Genomic DNA, 26,317 nt, shown 5'->3' on the forward strand with positions numbered 1-26,317 from the left:
CTCAATAACAGCGCTTGTCAACTAACTACTTTGAGCTGTATGTTGGTTGTGTGGTTAATTGAGAATGATTTGGGAGCGTTATGTGATGATGTGACTCGTCATTAATTCAAATTGAGGTTCTCAGTTTGCCTTGCACCACCAACTTGATACTAGTGTGAAACTTGAAGGTTATATGACTTTGCACATGTGAATTAATCCCCCCTTTGGAGGACAACATCTCATTATGCATCAGAGCAGGAACAACATTTTTTTTTTTTTCCTTCCTCGTCATCTATTTCAGGCTGCTGAGGCGTCTATGCCATTCAAATTAATTAATATTGTTTGGCATTTAAATCTACGCGGCGCCCCCCTTCATCATGCGAGAAGCTGATTGAAATTGGCAAAGAGGAAGCCGGGAAGGCGTGACCGAATCTTGACAAGAGCAATTCACGAGGCAATCTGCAGCCAGGAGACATTTTTCAAACGAGGGCATTAGGAAATTCACGTCCCCTCCACCCCGCAAGGACGCTGACACACAGAGGACAAGACGGCGACCGGCGCCGACTCGCGACATGCAAATGGAGCCCAGTGCAGGATATTTAAAGCAAAGAATCGGCAATATAGAAGTGACCTATTTAAAACAAGATGATGCTGCTATGGGATTTAAGTTTTATTTACATTTCAAATAAGGCATCGGTGTCATTTCATTCCAAGTCATGCTTGCGATCAGAAGGCCTATTATAACTAGGAAACCATTTCCAGGAGGCATTTCTACTTTGCTCATGATATAGAGTGTTAGAGGCTGAGCCCTGTCACGAACAACGAAATCCATGAGTAATTCTCGCCCAAAAAGGTTTTTGGAATTGCCACCAAAGGGCGATAAAGACATTTTTTTATTAGAATTTATAACCTCTGAGCACATTAAAGGGACGCTTGATTGACGTTAACAGTGGCACTTATATAATAGCTTTGCATGTAAAAATGACATCGGAGTGAAACGTGGAGAGAGCGGAGGGGGGCGTGGCCATATTTCTCATTAAGAGTAGGCGTTTTTTAAGTTGTCACTTATTAAAAAAAAATATCTAATTTCAGTTTCCTGATTAAAAAATATATAAACTGAGATTGTTTGTGAAAAAATGGGGCAGTTTTGGCTGGACTGATACTTTAAGTAGCCACAAAGTATGTTCATTTAAACACAAATTTGTGGACGAGAAAGCAAAAGCTTTTTGTGTGCATATTATCTTTTTTTTTTTTAAATCAACAGCTTCAAACAATGGTGGCATGTTGCGGCATTTGTTTAGAGCGCCTGACTCACAGTCAAAGGGATCCGGGTTTGATTCCCGCCTCCTCCAAAATAGCTTAAACATTACATTCAATCTTTGTGAATTTCGATGTGAAATATTGTTTGTCTATATGGACCCGGTGATTGACTGGCGATCGGTTCCGGGTAGGCGAAAATAGAGTCATGGCATTCAGCAATAACAATGAATTAACAGCTGCATTGAACCGGTTCTGTGCTAGAAGGACAAAAAAAAAAAAAAAAAAACATACCCAAGATTGTTCACAAAAAAACGGGATTAATACTTTGTGTTTAAGCAACAAAAGGCTTGAACATTAGCGGAAATCCATGTTAATTACGCACCTTCATTAAGTCAGGACAGCTGTCAATGGCAGATAAACGCGCAGGCCTTTTCGATCGAGCCCGGAAAAAGAACGATGGCCTCGCCGTCTATAAACCTCGCCGCTCTACAAAGGCCAATGTCATAAAATCTTTGCCACAGTCGGTCCGGGTCAGCATCTGAACACCGCTTTTGTTTCCAGATAGGAATCGCCATTATCATCCGCTAGATCAACACTGACCTTTTTAACGCCTTGCCCATTGATTTTTGTCCCAGCGGATTGACGGGAGCCAATGGATCCATCTTTGGTTGGCAACGTCCGGGCAACTTTGATGTCAACGCTAGTCTTTGAAGCAGTGGTTCAAAAACTTTTTTATTTTCTACACAATAAGTTGCCTCTCAAAAAATTATTTGCTCTCTATGGCTCGAAATACTTTTTTTATTTCACGCAGCAGTTTTGCGAATCAATGACTTTTTCATTTTATGGAGCAATTTTTTTTCCTGATTTATCCCAGTGACTGAACGCAATATACAATATAAACAATGAACAATTGGTGTTTTTTTTTTTTTTTAATAGAATCAACAGTTTTTATTTCTTAAATTTGTGGAGCGCACCAAAGTGGATTTTCATGACCCGAAGCAAAGCTAAATTGATTTGGAAAAAAAATAAAATAAATGATGAGATCTGCTGTAATATAATATTGAGAACATTTATTGTGCACACCTCAAAAGTTAAAATCAAAACTCCAAACTATGTTGAGAAAACAATCAAAGAACATTATGGATATTATAAATACTTTATATGACATGATTATATTTTTGACCTTCCAGACCACTCCTCCTGACTGACAGTAACGGAAGTTAATTTATTAATGGGCTCTGTTTAGCAAGTACGATTTTCTCTCCAAAGTCTATTAGCCCAGACCCGTATTAATTTGCCGTTTTATTTATTTTGACGTTTAAAGTTGAATGTTCGCCGCTTTAAAGCAGTTCCAGACATCTCGAAAAAGTGGACTTGACCCCCCAAGCGCTTAATCACGACGTTAAACGCACTAGCTGTGTCACTCTTGGGTTAGCTTAGCAATTAGCAACACTTATCCGTCTTTCTTTGTCACCCCTTCGTGAGACTGATCAGAAATGTAGCTCATTCGGCGCCAAGGAAACGACGATTACTCGGCGTGACGGGCCAAAATGTTTAGCCAGACGAGTAGCGAGGAGCGAGCCGTCGAGCCACCTCTTAGCACGCCACTTTCTTGACCAAATCTTGCTTTGATTGCTTGTGTAGAACCCGTGTTTGTAATTCATGTCTTCAGCTGAAAAGAAGTTGGCAAACTCTGCTTTCGAGGTCAAATTCAGAACACTTTTCTGCTCCCAAAACACTTGACTTTATCTCGGGTCAGATAAGAGCCCGATCGCAGGTACAACTTTCCCAGCGGCTGCCACAGAAAAATAGATTTGCAGCTTTGACGAATGCCTCTGAGGCTTTATCGGGTTCAGATGAGCCCGAGTCATTAATCATCATTTTACAGGCCCGCACACTGCGCAAAGCCAAAAGCCATCCTTCAGCAGCGACGCAGAGTTCAAACAACAGCCCAATTCCCTCTTCTCACTTTTTTGTTTTTTAAAAGATGAAATATTTCTATTAAAATGACCACATCAAAGGAACTTGGACATGTTAGCGGACGACACTCCCGAGGATTTTGATCATTAAACCGGGCGGAATCTTGGCGGCTAAACATAAAGGTGCCGACGCTGACTGATACACATTTTTACAGCGTCGCTCACTTTGATTGACAGAGCCCGACAGATGCTCCTGGTGAAGAGATGATGCCTCAAAGTGGACGAGAGCCCCCGAATGCAATCGCGGGCTCCAAGAGGGAAGGAAGAGGCGGGGGGGGGCTGGCAATACTCGGAATGACTTGCAAAGATGTTTTGTTTCGCTCTGACACTTCATTTCAGTCACACTAATAAAACCGGCACGCCTCCTAAGGCCCTCGCCGTGGGGAGAACGCTTTAAAAAATAACGATGTGAAAATATTGCGAGAGGCAAACTTTTCACGACTTCATGAATATTTCAACCAGGGGAAATAAAAATAAACTTTTACGCTTTTTAACATGCAAGATTGGAACGCTCAGATGTTGCTATTAAAACAGTCAGTAAACAATTATTGGTTGGTATAGCTGCATGTGTGTGCTGTGCAGCGGCGGCGGCGGAATGTCACAAAGAAAGAAAATACCGTGTGGTTTCATATAATTACATCCAATCAATATTCCCTGTTAGAAATAAATTGAAAATCCATTCAAGACCCCGAAAACCTCCGCAAATAAAATGTGTTACATGTTTTAATTCACTTGGAGTCACCGTCTTTAAAAACCAAAGACCAAATTTCCATCCTTTTATCTCCAGTCGACTGAATTATTGTATCGGTCGTCTGACGTGATTTGAAAAAGAGCATCAAACAGCTGCATCACATTCAGAACGCTGCAGTTTGGATTCTGACCCAAACGAAGAGATCAGAAAATCCTCCCAGTGAGCTGTAGAACACATTTTTAAATTATGCTGCTGGTCTATAAATCACTGTGATGATTTCGGTCTTGAATAGATTAAAATAAAATGCTAATAGGATATAGACCAACAGACTCGTCAATCAGCGGAGCTCAAAGCAAACATGGTGAAGCGGCATTTAGCCGTTATGCTGCACGCAAATAGAATAAGCTACAAACCGAAGTGAAGTCGGTGCTGTAGTATCTTGGCGTATTGATGTGCCTCTAAAAGTGGGCGTGGCCTAGTGAGCGGCATCAAAAAGCCCGGAGTCAATCGGGTTACCAAGCGTTAGCATCTCCATGTTCCGTGTGAGTGTTTGTGGCACCATGTATCATCACTATACATCATGCTCTCGTTTTAGAAAGACATAATAAGGTTAAATTGTCCAACATTAAATATTTGCCGCCATAATCTGATTATGCTCATTCATAAAATGAATACACTGAAATATAAAAGAACCGATTTTGCCTGCTGTGACAGGATGATGTATGGTAAGTACTTAAGCAATTAGTTAAGGCCTTGAATTAGTGACAACACATATACACGTACACACACGTACACACACACACACACACACACGCATACGTGCCCAATTCCAAATCCGGTAACATGCATGTGCCGTCTACCTTTTACTGGGTTGTATCCTCCTGTCGGCTCGCCTCCACGTGATCCGCGGTTTGGGCGACGCCCGAGGTTTGCACTCGATGGAAGCGTCCTTGCCCAGCGTGGCGATGACTCGCAACGGATTGGGCACAAAGACGGGCGCCGACGCTGTGAAGGTGGACAAAAGTCATGAAGCAACAGGGTTAGTTGTTTGAGAAATTGTTTTGACTTTATTACACAATTCTTACTTTTAATTACTCTTTTCACTCGACAAAAACTCCACATGTTTAAAATGACAAAAACTAATATTAAAACTAAAAACAAAACCAAAGCATTAAAAAAAAAAAACTAATACAAAGTAACAAACCTGCTTTAAAAACTAATTAAACGTGAATGTAAAACAACAAAGGTCAAAATGATTTCATTTTGAAAAAAAAAAAATAATTAAAAACAGGAAATTATTATAACCCTGTTGTGTACACAAGAGAAGGCGTAATTGTGAAGTGAGGCATCATCGTCATCATCATCTGTATTACACATCAAGGCCATCTCCAGGCTGCAAGGCTTTGTCAGCCAGCATTATTCAAATGCTGAGTGACGCTTTCCAAGTGACATTCCGCACAATGACAATCTAATCCCAGCCGTAGCTCAAGGCTGACCCGGCGCCGCCACACACTCCCGCCTTCCGGGCCGCAGAGGCGGAAGCGTGCTCGCCTGCGCTGGTGTTGGCGTGTCTTAATCAGAGGAGGAGCGCGGCCGGCTGGCCGCTGGTGGCGTCTGCCACCACTCGCCACCAATCGGCCTCACGGCACAAGCTGATGCGGCCCACAGTGCGAGGCGAGCGCCCGCCCCGAGTTATTAGCCACATAATCAGTCCTGAGGTTTGTACGGCGGCATCACCAGATCGGAAATATCATCCGTCCTCGTCAGGTCTTGTTAAAGTTTCATTTAAGTTTTGCTCGTCTTCCGGTCAGCATGACACAGCTCATTCCCACGAGCCCAGCACAGAGCATTATTGACCTTTCAAACTTTTTGGGGTTCAGGGGCCTCTTACAGGGAAGAATTCTTTTTATGGACAAAGTCATAATACAACACTAAAAAGTTACAAAAAAATAAATAAGGGAAAGATATTTAAGAGATATCTGCAAAAAGAAGGGGGGAAATATTTTAATTTAGGAATGTTTGAAGTAAAGAGCACTTACACCAGTTATTTTCAAATAAGGGGGTAGCGGGTATGATGCGCGGCTGGCACCTATGACCCCAGGGAATATGTATTTTTTTTTTCATACTGGAGTGTGTAATATCACATCCATTCCAGTAGGTGGCAATGTCACTTTCATTGTCTGAGTGTTCATCTGTAGAAGTGTACGTAAAACAATTTTACAGACAAATGATACGATTTATAGTCATGGTGGCGAGTTGGGTGGGTGTGAAATATTTATTCTTCCTAGGGGGGAGTAACAAAAAAAATAATTGAGAGGCACCGTCTTGGACAAAAACTGCCTGGTTTGGCAGACAACGAGCAAGCATATTTCGCCGTGGTCTGGATTTTGTCACGCCAGTCAAATTAATGTGGGAATTAAAAAGTTGTCTATTTTTGAGCCAATAAAAAAATAAAAATCTTGAGATAAAGTCGTACACAAGAAAAAAGTTAGGACAAGGATAAAAATTGTAAAATTATATTAATGTCATATTTTCATATTTTGAGAAGCAAAAAAAAACAAAAAAAACCATTTTATTCTTGTCTTCAACACTGCCACAAGATACTAGCCTAAAATTAGTGACATCCTTAGTTAAACAGTCCATACCTCAAGTGAAATTATTCAGTGTTTGCTTCGTGTTTTCTCCAAGAAAAAAAAAGAAGACTTTAGAAAGGTGACGTAAAATGATACAACAATCAATTCTGGCCGAATATTTTATGGAGCGCCAAGCCTTGGTTTGAGAACCTCTGCACTCCAGACAAGACACTCGCTGACTTTTTCCTTGTCATGTGTGGGGTCTCTCACATTTCATAAATCAGTTGAGATGTACACTGCTCAGAGAGTCAACATTTTGATGGAGGGGAAAAAAAAAAAAAAAAAAAAAAACAGCAACCCAAAAAGGGGCTTTTGATTCTCCCAAATGCCACAGATTCCCCTTCAAAAAAGGGCATGCCACGCTGACAGTAAATCAAAGCGTCCCTCGGGGGCTACGCAAAAGGGGAACGGGTGTCACCAGCTGCGTTCTGCTATAGAAGATGACAAGGAGAAAATGGCGCATCAACAACGCGACGCAGAGGACGACCTGAGCGAAGCCTCGTGGCCACCGAGCGCCGCTCGGACTTCAAGTACAAGTGCGAGACACATTTGTGGTGATTGTCATGTGGTCATTTGCTTTTATGGGGAAAAACCCATTCTTAACCCATGCTAATGGACTTATTAGACTCCTTAAAAATTGAATCCTCAAGGCCGAACTACACATGCAATCTCACTCTCACTCTCTCCCTCCCTCCTTTTCTGACTCGCTCTGCTTTACATTACTGAAAGTACAGAATGACGTCACAATAACCAAAAAACAGGTTTAAAAAGTGTGTCATAAAAGTGCTTACCTAAAATCTTGAGTTCGGCGTTGGAGTAAACGGCGCCGTACTTATTTTCCGCCACACACTGATACATTCCCGAGTCGGCGGGCTGCAATTTGTGAATAGAGAGCTCGCCGTTCACGATCTCTACTCGACCCTGGAATGCAAAGAAGAAAAAGAAGAAGAAATGGCCGTTTGATGGTGATTCGTGACGACATTCAGCACCCCCGTCAGTTTGGTTTTTTTTCCACGGTTCTTTCAGTAAAAAAGAAGAAGAGGCAAGGTGCTTGTACCTGGGACGTCAAGGGCAAACCGTTCCGCAGCCAGCGATAGGTAGGCCGGGGCCTCCCCGTGGCCTTGCACTCCCACTGGAGCTTCTCCCCACTATCCAGCTGAGTGTCATTAATCATTCGCACCCACTGCGGCAGCGCTAAAAAGAGCGAGCGAGAGTGAGAAAGACCAAGAGGAAAAATACAATCACAGAACTGTCCCAAATGTGGTCTACATCTTGTTTTGCTGGCTTTGAGCTCACTTATCCACAATCAGAGCAAATATTCAAAAATCAACTTTTTGCTTTTCGCAAGGACTTCATTAAGAGAAAGAGAACGTTTCATGAAAGTTGTGAAATCAACAGCAATGCAATTTTGGAGTTTTGGAATAATCTCAGGGCTGATTTGGAGTTAGTCACAAGAAGGAGTCATGCCATTTCACCGAGGACAAAACTCTTCTAGCATTTTTTTGTGTATTATGGAAACAATCTGGTAATGAGTGATGAATCAGCAAAGTTGTCTGAATAGCGCACTGAAAAAAAAAAAGGCTTTGTTGAATTTACTCCACTTTAATTTGTCAAGTGGTTGCACGAAAAAAAATCAATCAATAAAATAATATCTGGATCCATTTACATTTTAATTTATATTTCGTGAACGAAAATGTTTTTTCAAATTTAGATTGAGTTATTTCGTGATTTTTTTGAAGAGAGCAACAATCCCTAAAAGTTGGGAAGGTGGTTTGCAAACCATCACACCAATAATGTACACTAAATGACAATTTCCTTACTTCCAAAATCTCGCATATTCGTGAAGTGAAATGTTTCTATATTAAGTGTGGAAATATTCATCCCATAGTGTACATGTTCTTGTCCGATGCGTTTCCTGTGACCCAGCTTTTACACGGCAACGCCCCCCCCAGAAACGTAAGCTTTATGCGCTCTCCTTTTCATCTGGAAGTCTCTGTCTATCTGCTGGATGCATTTTTCAATACGTGAACGTATATTCATGAGATTATAAAATTTACAAGGACCTTTCGCTGGAGTCGGATCGTTCGTCTTGCGTGGGAGCGAGAATATTAATCAGCCACCAAGAACCGAGCAACCACCGCTCGCTCGCTCGTTCCTTCTTTTAGTTTAATCTTTCAAGGCCTTTTTTTTTTGTATTAAACTTTTTCCTCAGTTCTGTTAATAATGCACAAACCACGAAGGCTAATCGACAGAAATGAAAGGGATGTAAATTAATTCAAAGAAAATTAAAGATGGCAGCCGCCCCCCCCCAAAGACGGCTCCCTTGAATTGACCAAATTTTGACATCATGCTCCGCCCACACTCGATGGTGTCGCCATAACAGCGTGGAAATTTCACATTGCATCCGGCATTTAGGACATTTAGGTCAATTCCCGAGCCCTTGTACTCGCCCAAAATGGCGGACTTCCTGCTCTAGTTTATGCATTCTGTCAAGAAGCTGATTTTTCCGACTATCCTGCACGCTGCTATGAGAGACTTTGATGCCATGCTCTGACCAAATCAGGTAAGAGGGCAAAATAAAAAAAAAAAATTAAAAAAATACAAATACAAGAACTTTGTTGTTTTATCGTTTGAGGCGTCACAAATGCCCATAAAAGAAAATTGTTCGTTCCACAAAAAGGTCGTTTTCTCTGCTTTTTGGTCGGAAACCACTAAAGTAGACTCTCCGTTTTGGTGGCTTCAGTTATTACTTTGTCACTCAACTCAATATTTTTGAGGTCTTGAAAGATTCGTCAAAGGGCTCAAAAACATCTACTTGCCAAAAACCGGTACGTTTTTCGCCAAAGGCAATTAATTTGCTGAGAATAATTGGGGGGAGAAAACGATTCCATTTCCTGGTGATTTAATTTTTCCAAATGACATGTTTTTATGAGGCCAGTGTGATTACTACATCAGATTTGTAGCTTTTCATGACCACAAATGCAATTCCGGGTTGCCACTGTTACCATTGTTGTGTCTTCCGAGCGTTCGCCGCAATTTCAGTAACACACAATGTTGTTGCTTGATTGCTCCTTTATGGCCAGGAATGTCCAATTCACCACAAAAGCCCAAAGTATCAGATGACCTCAAGGAAATTACTTTTAGCCACAACAAGCTGGGGCTCCTTTTCTCCTTGTGTTGTCAACTGAATCAAGGCGGGACCTTGGAAGCGCGTCCCGCCAAGGCTGCGGCACTCCATTATGTTGGCCTTGTGCGGGCGGCACGGCTGGAATTGGGTGGCGCTCCTTTATGATCGCAAGCAAAACAATTCATGCAACATTTTTTCGAAGGAAAAGTCTTAAACGTGGCATATCGTGCATGTTTTCAGAATAGGAAAAAGATGCCAATTGACTTGGACAAAGGTTGTTTTTTTTAACATTCTTTGGTCAAAATACATAAATGATAAAAAAAAAAAAAATGGAGCAAATAGGCAGGAGTATAAAAAAAAAAAATCACAATATTTTCACTCGTGCCTGCAGCACTTCATCAAATTTGTGTCAATATGTGTAATGAAAGAAACACTAACAACTTCTACCTGCAAAAAAAAAAAAAAAAACCTCTCCTTGATTTGAGTATGTGCCGCTTATTTATTTAACGCTCCGACTTGAAAGTGTCAACTTAACACACCCAAGCCACCAAGTCACAGATGGGGGGGAAAAAAAAAAGAAAGAAAAAAAAAAGCACATCATTGAGTGGCGCCGGAAATGGGTCGCATCCATCAGCCTCAAAAAGATCTTCACGGAGTCGCAAGGACATCCAATGTTTTATTTGTGTAAATCAGACAGCGGCTGCTCACTCACACGTTCCGAAATATGCGGATGACAAAATATTGAATTGGTTGCGTAATTTCACACTTGATGGGTGGCCAGGCAATCCACAGACCGAAACTATTTGTTCTCAAGCAACAAAATAGTCAACGAAATCAAGTACATTTCCAAAACACGTACGGACCTTAAATCATAAAAAACTGAACCTCTATTTTATACAACAATTAATACAAAAGTACATTTTCTCCATACTCAATTTCACTTTTTCAAAATCTCATCTAAAAAATAACCTCGACATTTTAAAAATCCGATGAGGCCCTTGAGCACAAAATGTTGCCCACCCAAGTTCTAAAATAAAAGCGGCAGCTAATTTGCTCCGGTAGTTAGCAATGTTTTCTTATCTATAATTACAGTTTTCCTGACAGTGGTCTTCTCTCGGCTTGCAGCTAAAAATAAATCCTGCCACCAGTCAAGAAAATATTGTTGGCAACGGCCCAGCGTTTCCGCTAAGAGCTCATGAAAAAGTTAATAGGGCTTTACAGGAGCGCTCAGCCCAATTTTTTCCGGGAATACGCCACAGCCTTTGGCACGGTGACGATAACCGGGGTTGGTGTCACGTCCGGACTTCATGAAAACGGACAGCGTCGTGAAACTCAAATGATACTCTGATTGACACATTGCCGGTCATGGTTTTCTGGAAAGAAATTACTACACTTTAAAAAACGTTATTTAAAAAAAAAAAACAATTAATTGAGGGGTATGTGACTTAATTGCAGCAAGCAAGTTCTGCCATGAAAAAAATGACACGCTCAAAAAGCAAACACAGCTCGCCTAAGAAAAAATTAAAAAAAAAAAAAAAAAGTTAGCCTATTTTTTTTCATTTTTATTAAGTGCAACAGTATATAGTTGAGTCTTATTTTTATAATTTTTTTTTGGTTTTTTTGGGAGGGAAATTTTTTTTGATTGTGTCTTAAGTCACTGTCTGTATTATTTCTAGTTAATTTAATTTTCCTTAATTAACCAATTAAGTAATAAAATGCCAACTACTCTACTATCGATCTTATTTTTTTTTCATTTTAATTTTAATACAAAAAAAAAAAAAAAAAAGAGAACCCTGTTCAAGACTTACTGTAGACCTGCAGATGTCCCTTGAAAGCAGTCCCGCCCCTGGGGTTCTCGGCTTTGCACTCGTACGTCCCCGAGTCCTCCAGCTGGACGTTGGGGATCTCCAAGACGGCCTGAGACTTGCGTAGTCGAGCCTTTTTCGGGATATTGCCGTTGATCTTCCGCCATGTGATTGTGGGCACCGGGCTGTGAGGGGAAGCGACAGTAATTATTGCACTCGTCCCGATGATTGTATTTATTAAGGAGGAAAATACAAATCATCAAAATAAATTTCCCCTCAACTAAATAAGTGGTCGTGCCACCCTTTGCAAAAATAACTCTTTGCTTCACGGGGCAGAATATTTTGTTTAACTTGGTAATATTGCAATGTTTCCAAGTTTTCAAGCATGAACCGCCTGTTTAAAGTCATATCTCAGCATCTCAATTGGATTTAAGTCCCGCCTCAAGAGTGTTTGATACCGAGTCCTCAAACTGACAGCCGGATATTTGCCTGCAGGATTTCTAGCAGACAGTGAAATGAATTATTTCATTAATCACAGCAAGTCGTCCAGGTTATGAATGAGCAAAGCACCTCCGGACCATCACACGGCCACCGTCATGTTGACTGCTGGCATGATGTTCTTTTCATCAACCGCACACGTGTCAAAATGTCAGACGTTTGTCTCGTCAGACCACACAATATATTTCTTGGGGATTATCAACTTGATCACGTGATCAATATTTCTTGGCAAATGCAAAACAGCGCTTTGGCTTTTTTGTTTTTTTTGTCAGATGCAATTTTTTTTGCTCCGGAACTTTTTTATGGTTGAGTCATGAACTTCACAAAAGCCAGAGACGCTTGGAGTTCATTAAATTTGGTTCTGGAGTAACTGACTGTGATTGGCTCGAGTCCCAAATCAAATTTGATAGTTCTTGAATTTTTTTTCCAATTCTTTCAGTTTGGATCTTACTTTATTTTTGTCTGAAAGTTACTATTTAATTGATTTTTTTGTTTAACAAAACTTGCCATAATCAGGAGAGTGAAATTATATTTTTCTTTCCAAAAACTGTGGTTCATCCCAGTAAATTTATCATTCAAAAATAAAGGCAATTTTTTTTTGTATCTTACCAGATTAAATCAGAATTTTAGTCCCTGAACAAATAAAATATTTAACAAGCAATATTTTGGATTTACTTGTGCTGTCTTCTTCAGATGTTAAAAATGTCTGAATAATCTGGAAAAAAAAAAATCGCTGCCCTGTACGTAAACACAAGTTGAGCGCCATTTACAAGCTATTACATTTCGATGCACTTCAAGAAAACGACAACAACGGCGTGCCGATATGTATCCAAGCGTTTGTTCACGGTGTGCCCATTTGAACGTGAGTGATGGATGAGTCGAATATCTCAACACGCACGCCGTCACTCGTGGTCTTATATGACAACTGGATGTGACGGCTTCTCGAGCGGCGGAGACGCGACGCCGCGCCAACCTCCAGCGAGCACATCAATCACCAAGTCGAGCCGGAAATGTGTCGCGCCCCTAAGCCTCAAAGTCTTTGCACAATCACAAGGACATCAAATGTTTTTTTGTTGTTTTTTTTTTTTAAATCAAGATCGGTTGTAAGGGGGAGATTTTCTGTGGTGGTTTTATTAATGCAGTACAATGTTGAGTTTTTAAATTTACTTTTATCATTTTGAATGTTACTTTTATCATATAGAATATAGCCTCGCAGGACAAACATAATTACACTGTGGGCCAAATTTGGCCCGCGGGCCAGAGTTTGACACCTATGGCGTTGGGGTTTCCGATTACAGTTAAGGGGTTGGTCTTAGTTTAGGGGGCTAGGATTGTGTTAGGGTTCAGAATCAGAATTAGGAGTAGGGAGCTGTGATAAGGTCTTGTAAGGGAAGTGGTCCCCAACCTCCGGTCAGCGGGCCACTTTGGACCGGGCCATGGCGGGCCACCCAGACGAAAGACAAAAACAACAACTTGCAACTAGCTGCACGAGAGTGCCACTGCCAACTACTGGAGTGGATGTGCAATTACACTTTATTGTAGTACGGCGGAAAACAAGCATGTTCCCCAGCGCCGCACACGACCCGCTCAACATCGAACTGCGCATCCCCACTATTTGAGAAAGCCTTAGCCTTAGTATTATGGTTTGCAAATTGGGGTTAGCGTTTAGGTGGTTGTGGTTCGAGGGGCAAGCAGTTTAGTGTTATCTTTAACCCAGAAGATGAGTAGTTAGCGATGTCTAATATTGTGGACGTCAAATAAATTAATAAGCCTCCGCTAAAGACCGGAGGAACGTGTCCAAGACCCTTCAGGTGGTGCACTTTATTTATTCACTTCATTGATTCCCATGCAGATGACATCCCAATTAGCATTCCGCACAATAACTGCGCTCACCTTCGGAATTACTCCGTGATTAAGGCTTCGCATCGACTCTATGCGAGGCTGCCAGTGAAAGATGGCTTTGATTCACTTGATTAAGATCCACGTATTGTCTACCCACGACTCGTTTTTTTTTTTTTCTTTTTCTTTTCCCTCCTCCAAAAACATCTGTCTCTCAGACGCATTAAGCGGCCGCCTCAAGAGCGCAGCCCGCTGTTATAACAAGCCACTCCACAAGCGCCCGCCCGCTCGCCACTGAACGCCAAGGCCCTCGCCATTCTGCCCCCCCCGCATTCTGCCCCCCCCCCCGAGGCTGAACGAGCTGCTGCCAGGATTTGTAGAGTTTGATTCCCCTTGGGGTCAGTTAAACGAAAAAGTGAGTGAGCTGCTGTACGGCAATTTGGGTGAAAGTATCCAAAACGTTTCAGGGCCTAAGTGCAAGAAAGTGGGGAGACGAAACTCTCAGAAGAAACGCCACATTTTCTTGGAATGAAAAAACAAAAAAGCGCCGTTTCAACTTTGATCCAACCATCCATGCTTTCATTTTCTACGGCGTTTCCTGTTCAAAAGCTGGCACCTCCCCAGGTTGACTGCGAACCTCCAAATCACAGCACACATGGACAAAATATTTACGCCCGCACAAAAATTGTTAAAGTGCAGCAATTAGGGTCATAGTTTCAAACTGATGAGATTGGACTTTGCTGCGAAATGTGTGACCTGATGTGAGAAAGCTTGAAACGTGAATGGGGCTTGGTTTTCTTTTGGGGCCGCTTTGCTCCATACGGCACAAGGTGCCTTGAATGTGCGCAGCGTACAACGAAATCTCAGGAGAAATGTACTGCCCAGTGTGAAACAAAAAGGAGGCTCGGTAAGGTTCCGGGTTCACAATTTTGTTCTTGAACGCAACATGATGTGGCCACAAATAACGCCAATCACGGTCACCGTGTTTGCACTCTGGTTTGCCAGCGTCCATTGAGATCAAGGGCGGCCCTAACTTAATTCCCGACGCTATTCTAAGGAGCGTCACTTCCTCCATTGAAGAGTCATCCATCTCAACTAACTGGAAATGGCTTTCTGACACAACGTTATCAAGCAGAATTGAGTTTATTGAGGAGCGAGCCAGGCACAGCTGCTGTTCGTCTATTTTATTTTTTTGGGGCGGTAGAATTTTCAGTCCCCAGCGTTGCGATGTTTGGGAAGTAACTCGGCGTAATGAGCGACGCTGATTGGAATCTAGGTAAACGGCGATGTGGTTTTCAGTGATTTATTTTAGATTAGAGACACTGGATGACAGACAGCCATGAATAATTCATGCTGACTAATTCTAAACATAATGGAGTGTGTGATGCAAGATAATTTTTACACAAAAGCAAATCACTTTTCTCCGGAGAAGATTGGAAATGTGTCGCAGCGTGTTGTTGTTTGTTTGTTTGAATGTTGTAAAATTAACGAAAAATCTTAGTTTCAGTCTGCGGCTCAGACGTCCGCCAAGTCTTGGACTTGTCGCCCGTGAGATGAGTCAACTTCAGGATCCAAGTGAAGAAAACGTAAAAAAAAAAAGAAAAAAAAAAAAAGAAAGAAAGCAAAATCAAGAACAAAAAAACTTCTATGGCTATTTCTCATGCTACATTACTCATGTCAAATTATTTTCATTATATTAACACTATCATTGTTAAATGACATGTTTACTTACTGGAAATATGAATTATATTTTCACAAACTTGCATCTTTTTATCGTGAATCACTGGTAGGGCTGGTTTAAAAAAATAAAATAAATAAATTTAAAAAAAAAAAAATCGATGAATCGATTTTAATCGTTTTTCTGATATTGACTCATAAAACCATATATTGATAGTTTTAATAACCAGAAATTGACGTGATGTCACGCGTGATCTCGTCACTTCACTGGGAAAGTAGCGTATCAAAACAAAATGGCGGAAGCAGTGAAGTCAGCGCCAACAAGCATGAAGGCAAACGTATTTAATGTTTTGATCAGGTCACTTTGAATAAAACGTACCAGAATAATGGAACTGATTGGCTTCAATTATTAATGTAAATATTCATATTTTTACTGATGCACCTTGTGACACCAAGCAATTTCTACTCATTGCAGCATTGGTTCTTTTGAGAATGCCTTCCATATGAAAGTAAAATTGGTACTGCGTGAAATCCTTGATTGAATCGAAAATTGATCAAAATGAATTGAAAATCGAATCGGCCCTTGTGTATTGAACCAAAACCATTTTGTAAATTTGATTTGAGACCCAGCCGTAATCGCAGGCACGACTTTATTCATCTTTTTTTTTTTACTTCATTTTAGATGTTACTCCTTTTCAATAATAAGGCTTCATTGCTTTTCACCAAATGGGAATGAATGGGAATATCCACCGAAGACAACCTACATATATAAAAAAAAAAACATCAATATTGCTCTAATACAAACCGAACATCCCAAACTTCGCCTCCCAGGAGGAGGTGGAAATAACTTTTTCAGCATTTCCGACAGCTACCGCGACGCTAACTTTAGTAAGTGTGCTAAGTGCTTTTGCAATGCACTCTCTACGGACTCTCCCTCCTGGCAGACGACTATTACAATGTCATTTATTTTCCGTGCCGATATAACCTTGTCCCGCTCCGTTCATTCATTCAACACAGAGCAAGAAAACACACACGCGCATACATTAGGCCTCATCCCTCAAGGTGGATCCAGCAAGCATCTAACACACATTCATTCTTCCCGACTCTCTTAACATCCTGCCTGAAGAAGTCATGTAATGGAATAAAGACGTTTAAAGAGGACAGGAAAACACGGGGAATATTAACTGAGCTGTGATGAGCCGTGCTGTTTTTTTTTTTTTCATTTGATCGTCCGTTGCAGCAAATATAGGCCGTTTATTTGCGCGATATGTCCTTGTTGACTTACTTGCCCAGCGCGAAGCACTCCAGTCTGACCGTGACGCCCCTGGCAGCCAGCACAGAGGTGGGGAAGTGCACCTCGATTTTGGGCTCGTATTCACCCATGACACCTGGTAAAGGTTGAGGAAGAGAAAGCGTGGTTAAAAATATATTGGCTGAGTTGGGAATCACAGATTCCACAATATACCGTCGCGTATAGAGAGTTTGCCATTTTCAAGTGCTGTTTGAATGTGGAGTAAGTATAGAGCAGGGGCCACGAAAAGCAATCGTGGTCAATACGTAACTATGCAGATTATGGCTATTTGCATGCTGTCCTGGTCAACTGTAAATATATATATATATATATATTTTTTTTTATATATATGTATATTTTTTCTTAAAATACACATTTTGTATAGAACACAGAATAATATAAATGAACTATCAATAAATATATAAATACAATAAAACTCAAATATCCAGTGGCAGGAAAAATTTGAAATCAAAATATGTGGTTGAATCAATTTTCTTGCATTTTCAATTTTTCTCATGGGCCAGATTAAACCCGTTTGTGGGTGTGATCCGGCCCGCGGGCCGTAGGTTTGACACCCCTTAAATCCTTTATTCAATAAAGGATTTAATATTGTTTGTAAACAACAGGCTTCGAGGTAAATGTCCTATATGGTATTAAGTGGAAATCAAATGTCCATCTTCTGGTTTGTGGAAGACATTTTCCATGCATGTCGAAATCATTCGGTTGGGTTGTCGTTGAGTCAAAAGGTAACGGCCAGCCTGCTCACTTTAAGACTCCTTTAAATGTAAACCGCTCTTCTGTGTCTTTATCGTGTCCACTAAAGAAGATTCTTGACGTTACATTACATCAGAAACGGAAACGATGTGCCGCACACGTCCACATTAAGTGCACCATCTGCCTTATCTTTCAACCATCCACTTCTCCTTTTCACACTTTATTAAACGTGGGCGGCGACATCGTTCGAACATTAAAGTGAATAATTGTGTTTCCCCTCCATCTCCGCAACGTCCTTTTGTGCCCGATGTTTTGTTTTAAGAAGGTTAATAGTTCTTTTTTTCTGCAGAGGTAGCACATCGACGGCGGGCTGAGTTAGCCGTGTTAAATGGTCACCGAGAAGCGCGGCATTAAGATGATGTACTAACACAACGTGCGAATGCAGGCCGGGATAACCAATCTGCTCGACTATCCGCATTGCGAGACGATAAGGTGCTATCGGTCCCGCTAAGTGGCGACATGACAAACGGCACACCTCTTCCACTCACACGAGAGAAGCGAGCTTCCTTTTGTTTATGCGATTCGCGATTAAGGCGGCCATTAATATCCATTCGCGATCACATCACAGCATATGGCGACCAGCTAATTTTCGTACAAACAACAAGAAATTATTATTATTATGCTAGACAGTTTTTGTAAATTGATTAGATTTTTTTCTGTGCTCACTTATTAACTTTTTTGTCTTCTCTCTTTACCGAGCAGAGCAGCTGAATGTGACGAAAGTGGACCATCGCACAAAAAAATGACATTTGGCAACGCTATGACGCCACACATTTACAGACGAACCTCAGGAGAAAAACTCTGACCATCGATCGGGTTTTACTACTCTTTTTCGTCGTAAATTCACGAGCGGTTCAACACATCAGCAAATGTGGTGCTTTTTCATTGGCTTTACGCACCAACTACTTAATGAGCGTATTGCTTTTGAAATCATAAAATCAGGACTTCAATGGACAATTTCAGGTTTCTTGAGGTTTCCTCAATATGTTCAAAAAGATTAACTTGGTGTGTGTTTTGCTTGTTCTTCAGTTTGAATAATTCAGAATTCAACTCAAACATTTTCAAGGAACAATATGGCACTATAAATCCTGACGTCCATCATGCTAAATGCTAACTAGCAGGATCCCCAACTCCCGACTAAACAGTCTACCCTGAGATTTAACGACATGAACGAACATGTCGACAACAGATGGTCATAGCTACGTTCAATTTTAGTGAGGGATGTTGGATACCACTTTCTTTCAGACAAGTGCCAGTGTGAGTATTCACTCTTTGAGTACTGTCTGATACTGAGCACCAATACCTCTAGTACTTAAATAAATAGAATTTCATTTGAGACAATGACAAAGAATATTGTGTACGGAGGCCTTTCTTTCGGACGCTGATGATGATTAGCTGATGCGTCAAACTGCCACAGTAGAGTGCAAACTACTGTGTTTGTCTTAAGTATCGGTGGCTGGTATCGTCAGCCTCAAGGAGTACCCGATAATTTAAAATACGGCTGGTATGCCCGATACCAAAACCTGGTATCGGTGTTCGCCCCTCCCTACTTTTCGTGTTAGTAGATGAACAGTGCACCGAATGACACGCCATGTTTTTTATGCGCAACGGTAAAATTGCTCATTTCATTTGGCGTATTCATGGCTTCTAAGTAATAAATAATGAATTTTCACCTTTTATTTCTTGCCTCTGTCATATATATATATATATATTTTTTAAATCCCATAAATTCAACCCCCGAGCCTCAGCCTTCATTGAATAGGAAAGAAATAATGCGAAAAACATGTCTGCTAGAACATTATCAGCCGTCATCGCGGCTGCACTTTAACGTCTGCGGTCAGATTGAACAAGGTTGAAATGCTTTCTTCTACGGCTACGCCGTTGCTTTGTTCTACTTTGAAATGAAGCAAATTATGAAAAGACATGGCGTGAATATTACCTTATAGTTTCTATACTGCTAACACTGTTCAGGGAAATGAACTTTCAATTGTACGAGCTTTCACTTAATTTGCATTCAGGTGGAATAACGGTTGCGGCCATTGACGGTTTTATTGAATATCAGTCTATCATAGCACTGTAACTGATTAAGGAAAAAAAAGATTTGTACTTTTTTTTTTTACGGGAATGCATTTCAGAATCCACTTTTTAGTACTTCTACTTTTACCAGAGTTTTTTTTTTTTTTTTTAGTATCACACACACGAGTTCCGTACAAGTACAGGATGTGTTGCAATGATAAGGCCTGTGGACACACGCTGCTGGATGCGGAATGCGAGCTGACGATCAATGGCGTCCAGCGGGCCGTAATGGAGCCCAGATGCTTGTTTTTGATTAAGAGCCTCGGTTGCGGCTGACACCCGTGAGCTGCGCTCACACACGCGCACGCGCACGCGACAGCAGCTTCGGAGCGTATACTGTGTAATCACTTTTAGCGAGACACAGATTGCGCCGTGCGATTGGTCGCCACCCGTGACCGCCGCGCCAACATTTGGGGCCGTCTGTCGTGAGGTGCGCCAATGCAATTTTCACCATTTTAAAAGTGGGACGCGCAATATGGCAGCAGGCTGCATGAGGCCACCAAGGGGGTTGGAGCAGGGGCGGGGGGGGAGGGATTAGTTCTCTGGCATTTTGGATTTTCGTTTGGAACTCTTGATTGTTTGTTGCCGAAAGAAGCCAGCCTGTTCGCTTACTGGCCGGAATGTTACGTCCGTGGTTCTGAAAGCACTCGACGTGCTGTTCCATTTATGTGGCGCATGCAGCGGATTCATGAGCAAACACTGTTGGCAAAATTGAGAACAGTTTGTTCAGAGGCCATTTTTTTTCGGGGGGGAAACAGGCGGCTCATCGATGGTGAGGTGCAAAATGTCACACTGGTCAAGCACTCCAAAATCACAACGATTTGTACAAAAGCAATTCGAAAATATTTTTTTTCACCTAATACATCCTAAAAGTATATTTTTCATCATGGTTAATTAAGTTTTTGGCATATGGTCAAAGAAAGAAGCTTTTATTTGACATTTTGTGGTGCAGCTCCAGATTGTTGGCTCGGGTTGCTGGCAGGTTGGCAAGTTAGTTAGTGAATCGGTTGGTTGGCAACTCAATTAAGTGGTTTATTGATTTATTAATTTTTTGGGGTGGGGTTTGAGGGTGGGGTGTTCAGAAGAATGGCTGGAGAAAGGGTGCTCGACGTTTCTTGGTGCAGATCTGAACTGGTTTGTTGGCTCGCTGGCTGGATGGCAGGTTAGCTGCTTCATTTCTTGCCAGTTGGTTGGATTTTGTGAGTCTTAAAACATTTTTATTCTTTGTCTTTCCACTCAACATGATTTTATTGCGATTACGGTTTTTGGTTAATGAATTTGTTTTGATGCACTTTGCACTTTCCATCTTTAACTTGATGTCCAACACTTTATATGCAGCTGTGATGACTTTTTCAGCGTTTTCTAGCTGACTGACAGGTTGGTTGACTAGTTAGTTAACTAGTGTGGTGAGATGACTCGGGGTCATCGATCCTGTTCCTCGAGGGGCTGGTCTCCTGCCTGTTTTCCATCTCTCCCGTGTGCTATAACACACCTGATTCAAATGATCAGATAATTAGCAAGGTCTGCAGAAGCTTGATAATGATTCTGAGTGGAAAACATTGTTGTGCGAGCGTCCTTGGATTTTAAATGCATTGCAAGCATCTCGACAACAGGTCGGACAGGAGGAATCCATCGGCATGATTACCAGCTAAGACTTAGCCGATCCACAGTGGATCATTTTGCAAAAAAAAAAAAAAAAAAGGTCAAAGAATTCGACTTTTCGCTGCAGGCCATCCAATAATGTCATCATTTAATAATGTCATAAAAATACGAGCTGACGTATGCTTCCCAGGCACGAAGGCCCTTTCGCTCCATCACCGGGGACCGCGTCAAAACCTTGACGGGCTCCCGAGCGGCGCCGTGATGGACGCTCATGCGGACGCAGGTGGAACGGAAGCTACGCGCACCGCTCGGCCCCTGGAGGGGGCGCTATTGATGAGCCACATTCCCTCGGGAAACCAGTTTCACCGAAGCTGCAAGTAAGCCACGATGCCGAATGCGACAACACGTACGTTCCATCGACAGGACGCCAACGTGTAACGTGTTTGCTTCTTAGACCGATCGTGCTTCAAAATTACATAAATTTCAGTTGAGTCAAATTCTATTTATAGAGCACGTTAAACACAGGCACAGTTGCTTAAAAAAGTGCAACAAGTAATGAGGTAAAGTGGAAAATGTCAATTTGTTGAAATGTTTCATCTCACACCGTGGTTTGTGATGACAGTTTCCGACCGACAATGATGAAATTTTAAACACTAGGATTTTTTTTTTAATTCAGTATTTGATTTAAAGTATTTTTTATTGTTTTAGTGAACACGTTCATTTAGTTCAACATGAATTCGATTAAATAAAAAGAAGAAGCAGTGTTAATTGCAATGTTTTTCACATTAGAAACATCTTTAATTTGTTTATATGCATGATTTATTAATTTCTTTAGTTATTTATGCATTTATTTAATGTGGGCATCTTTTTCCCCCATGTTTATTAATAAAAAAAAATTTCTAGAATGAACAATATAGGGTAAAATGTACTTATTTTTATTATTATTTTAATGTATATTACAGCGAGCTATATGAATTTTTGTTTCATTTTATATTTTTATATGTCCAATTTAATATGTTCTTTATATATTCCATTTATTTCTGTTATTATACACATAACTTATATTTATTCATTCATGGTAATGTCCTTGCAAGACTGCCTGGCCAACATAATTAAAAAAAGAAGAAAAGAAAATCGAGGAGGTCAACATTCATTCCATTCAAACGGACTGACGCTTGTATAATGAGACGAGACCAAACACACGTATCAGACCGAACCCTCAACGGAGGACCCAAAAAGACGCTAAAATATCTCACCGTCCGTCCTGAGCGTGAGCGGCGTGGGCGGGCTGAGCACGCGGGCGTTGGTGGCCGTGTTCTTGAGCAGGCACACGTAGCTGCCCACGTCCGACGGCTGCACCTTGGACACGTAAAGGTTGCCCGTCATCTGCGAGATGAAGCGCCGGCTGTCTTCGGCCACGAAGGACGGGAACTCGTTGAACACCCAACTGTAGATGATCTCTGCCAAATATTAGCAAAATATTAGAATAATTCATGTTAACGTAGAGTATACACCAATGTCGGCATTTCACCCACGGGGAACGTGGACACTTCACCATTTACTGAAATCAACAATGGTCTAGAACTCTCGAAATGAGATAAGACAGCCTTGTAAGACATCACTGAGCTTTCCAGGGGTCGGTCATATCAAAACTCATCTTATCTTGTGCGTATAATCACGTTGTGTATTATCTCTTTTGGTGGAAATGACAACATCAAAACGCATACACAGGTTCATGTACTGTGTGAGTGATTTATATTTATTTATTTTTTTTACATTCAAAATGTTACTTCCAAAAACTGCCTGCATAGTGAATAAATTGAACTGAACTATTAATTAAGAGCGTAATCAAATGCTCGTAAATAGACTTAAAGAGCGAGAGAACAGAAGGCAGCTTAGACACTAATTCTTACAGAAGGCCTTCATTACCTCGTTATGTGGCAAAGGACGTCTTGACGCCATATTTTACAGTCTGGATCAGCATTAAGTAAATGACTAAAAGTAAATGTCCCGTCGCAGATAAAGCCGCAGACGCCACCGTTAAAGCTGATACAAAAGGAAGAAAAAAAATTGAGGAGGAGCAGCAGCTCTGAATGATGTTTTTAGTGTTATAATGCAAATTTTAACGCATAAATGTGTGCGGGACCGGATGAGAATCAAGTAGAATGGAAAAACAAATACGTAAACGTACTAATGAAATGAAAAAATAAATGAGAGTAAGAATTTGTGTCAATAGTACTACCGTAATTCAGCGATAGCTTCATTCATAATAATTATGTTAACTTGATAACTTTGTTAGGTTTAAGTGAGTGATATACAAGGGGTAAAAAAAAAATGGCGTCGATTAGAATGTGTTCAAATATATAAATCAGAAAAATAAAATAAAAAATGTGATTTTTAAAAAAAAAAAAATTAATAAAATACATTTAGGTGATTAGAATTCAATGTTAAAATACAAATACTTTAAAAATTATAATATAAATACGTTTGCTTATTCAGAATGCTAATTCATATCTTAATTAAAAAATTAAATAAGTGAAAAAAGCAATGTAATTAAGTATATAAAATCTGACATTTAAACTAATAAAAAGAATACAATTGATTGTTAAAATACAAAATATAAAATAATAAATTCAAAGAATAATTAAATTTTTTAAAAATAAATATAGCGTATCAAAAATATAACAATGAAATAAAAGGAATACATCTAGATTAAAAAGTGCATCTAATTAAGAAAAATGAAATGTTTAAAAGTTAAAACTTCTGCAAAATAATACACACTCCAAATATTGAAATACTGAAGATCGCAATTCCATGAAAATTCTAATCCATGAATCGTCAATCTCATTCGATGAATACAAAAAAAAACGATTCGATCTATATGCTACTAAATGATAGCGCAACGTATGCGTGCAAATGCCACATCTATAACGCTGATTAAAGCTCGAGATACAGTTACACAAAGAAAACCTGAAAACCCGTAAAAGGTAACTAATAAAAAGGATGGATGACACCCAAGCGTGGCCGTCTGCTTTGTGTCGACGCTGCGCTCTTCTATATTAACACATCCGTCACCGCTGCGGGGAGGGCGGGGGGATGAACTCGGCGACAAATTAATCTACTCAACGCCCTGACAGTATTTGCATGCGTTATCTGTCACCAACTAGAGAGCGCGAGCCGCGCGGCGTCGGCGCTTCAAAGTGAAAAAAAAAAAAAAAATTGGGAAAATGAATAAAGTGCCGTGTCAGCGTCGATCACATCTGGAAACACTTGAACTCAATTCGGTGCTTGAAGCTTAACTAGGTGGCGTTGCGGCTTTAATCTACTAAAAGGACTATTTGATAAAGGGATGGAGGGATTAGGCCGTCGTAGACGCGCATACGGCAGCAGCGCACACTTATTTTTGCTTGGTGAGTAAATCTTCCTGCTGAAAGTGCAATAAAAGTCTTGTCGCCGCCTTAATGCAAGGTCGTTTGCCACCTGTGATCAATATCGACGTAAATCGGCCAGGTTGACCAAAGTGCGCTAATTGAAGGCTTTTTCGCCACAATATTAGGAACGCTCCCTCGGTCCTCTTGCTTAAAAATAAAAATGCTCTTTTGCCGGCAAAACATATGTAGAATGAATTACTGGTGTAATAATTAAACATTTGCCAACATTTACAAACGAGTTGCACGCTATTTAGTAGTTGCAGTCGTATTTAGTCGAGTGTGTGCACTGCGTCATCACGTGTACTTCTAAATGAAGATAGTCTACGTTATCTTTTCCTCTCTTTTGTAGTAGATTTAACGTGACAAACATTTTGATCAATCACAAGCTACTAGTATTGGTCACATTTCCAAAGATCCGCCATGTTCACAAGCTTCCACGTTGTTTTGATACACTGTGCTCTCAACCAAAAGAGACCCAATGCTGCCATCTGCTGTTTTGTTTTTCGTACTTTCTCAGCGTAACTCATTTACTGCCATTGACGGCTAAAGACGTCAAAGATCCTTTTTTTGGGGGGGGGTTTTACTCGGCTGGTAGAGAATGAGTTAATGATCCAACGTGTTGCCCAAGACTTTTCTCCACACATTCCCAGAAAAATTAAAAAAAAAACTGACGGCAAATGACGTTCATGGCACTCATCGCTTGATTTCGCACTGATTTGAATTAATTTGCGCAAAAAATTGGAATGGGTGTGGGCATGTGTGGGTGCGGGGAAGAATGGGAGGGATTGTCATGAGTGCTTTACATTTAGTAGAATGGATGACGCAAGGCCGAAAATATATTTAGACATTCTTTGAGATCAACTTGGTCGATCTTTTTCTCCCAGCCCCTTGGTTGAGATCCATCTCAGTTGGGGCACAACACTCGACTTGATCCAAGTGCGTAGAACTGAGTAAAAATCATACAAAACCCAAGTGAGAACGCAAAACAAAATCTGCATTGATCCATCGGATCCGATATGAGCCACGCATCTTGCATGTTCCATCAAGCGCGACTGTAACCAAGCTGCTCCGACAGAAAATCACTGAGGGCGTCCTGCTGCTGCATCATCCTATTTTTATGATAGGACTGCATTGCACACAAAGGATCAGCACTCTTCAAATAAAAAAGGTTCTAATGGTGCATTGACAGAGTTCAGTGGACCAGCATCGGTCGGAAACAGCAAACAAAAATATTTTATTGATCAGGAGAGTCTGAAAGAAATTTTACCTTGGAAAAACAGGAGCCTCTGACTGTTATGTCACAAGATACAAAAAGAGAGAAAAATGAGTAAAGTAACGCTTTCTTCGGAAGGGGGAAAAGGCCAGAAGACAAAAAACCTCCATCTTCCAAAAAACTGTATATTTTTTTTTTGCAGAAAACAGGGCGACTGTCGCGTCGGGCTAGAAGTCGTCACGTCGGACCCGAAAATGACGGAAGCACACAACGCAAAAGCCGTGAGAAGCAGTACCCCTCCATGCCATCGGAGGCGATAGTCAATGCGTAGCCTTTGCCGATGACGGTGGTCTTTTGTGAATGAGAGTGATTAAACTTTGTCTTTGCGTTCTTCTGTCCCGCGAGCCATTACGTCCGTAGAGGAGAAGTGAAAATGACAACA

General features: G+C 40.9%; 1 protein-coding gene across 2 annotated transcripts in view; it reads right to left on the reverse strand.

The window, feature by feature from the left end:
• Window positions 1-26,317, reverse strand: part of cntn5 (contactin 5) — an 88,747-nt gene that overhangs the window by 21,087 nt on the left and 41,343 nt on the right. For both annotated transcript variants that reach the window (XM_088300804.1, XM_088300803.1), the window contains exons 7-12: window positions 22,488-22,691; window positions 16,774-16,876; window positions 11,478-11,659; window positions 7,600-7,736; window positions 7,334-7,463; window positions 4,770-4,914 (exon numbers count right to left, since the gene is read on the reverse strand). In XM_088300804.1, the coding sequence (XP_088156930.1) occupies window positions 4,770-4,914; window positions 7,334-7,463; window positions 7,600-7,736; window positions 11,478-11,659; window positions 16,774-16,876; window positions 22,488-22,691 (901 nt within the window). The remainder of the gene's footprint in view (window positions 1-4,769; window positions 4,915-7,333; window positions 7,464-7,599; window positions 7,737-11,477; window positions 11,660-16,773; window positions 16,877-22,487; window positions 22,692-26,317) is intronic.

This window comes from Idiotropiscis lumnitzeri, chromosome 7, assembly GCF_059441095.1.
Source record: "Idiotropiscis lumnitzeri isolate Australia: NSW breed Sydney's pygmy pipehorse chromosome 7, RoL_Ilum_1.0, whole genome shotgun sequence".
Taxonomy (NCBI): domain Eukaryota; kingdom Metazoa; phylum Chordata; class Actinopteri; order Syngnathiformes; family Syngnathidae; genus Idiotropiscis; species Idiotropiscis lumnitzeri.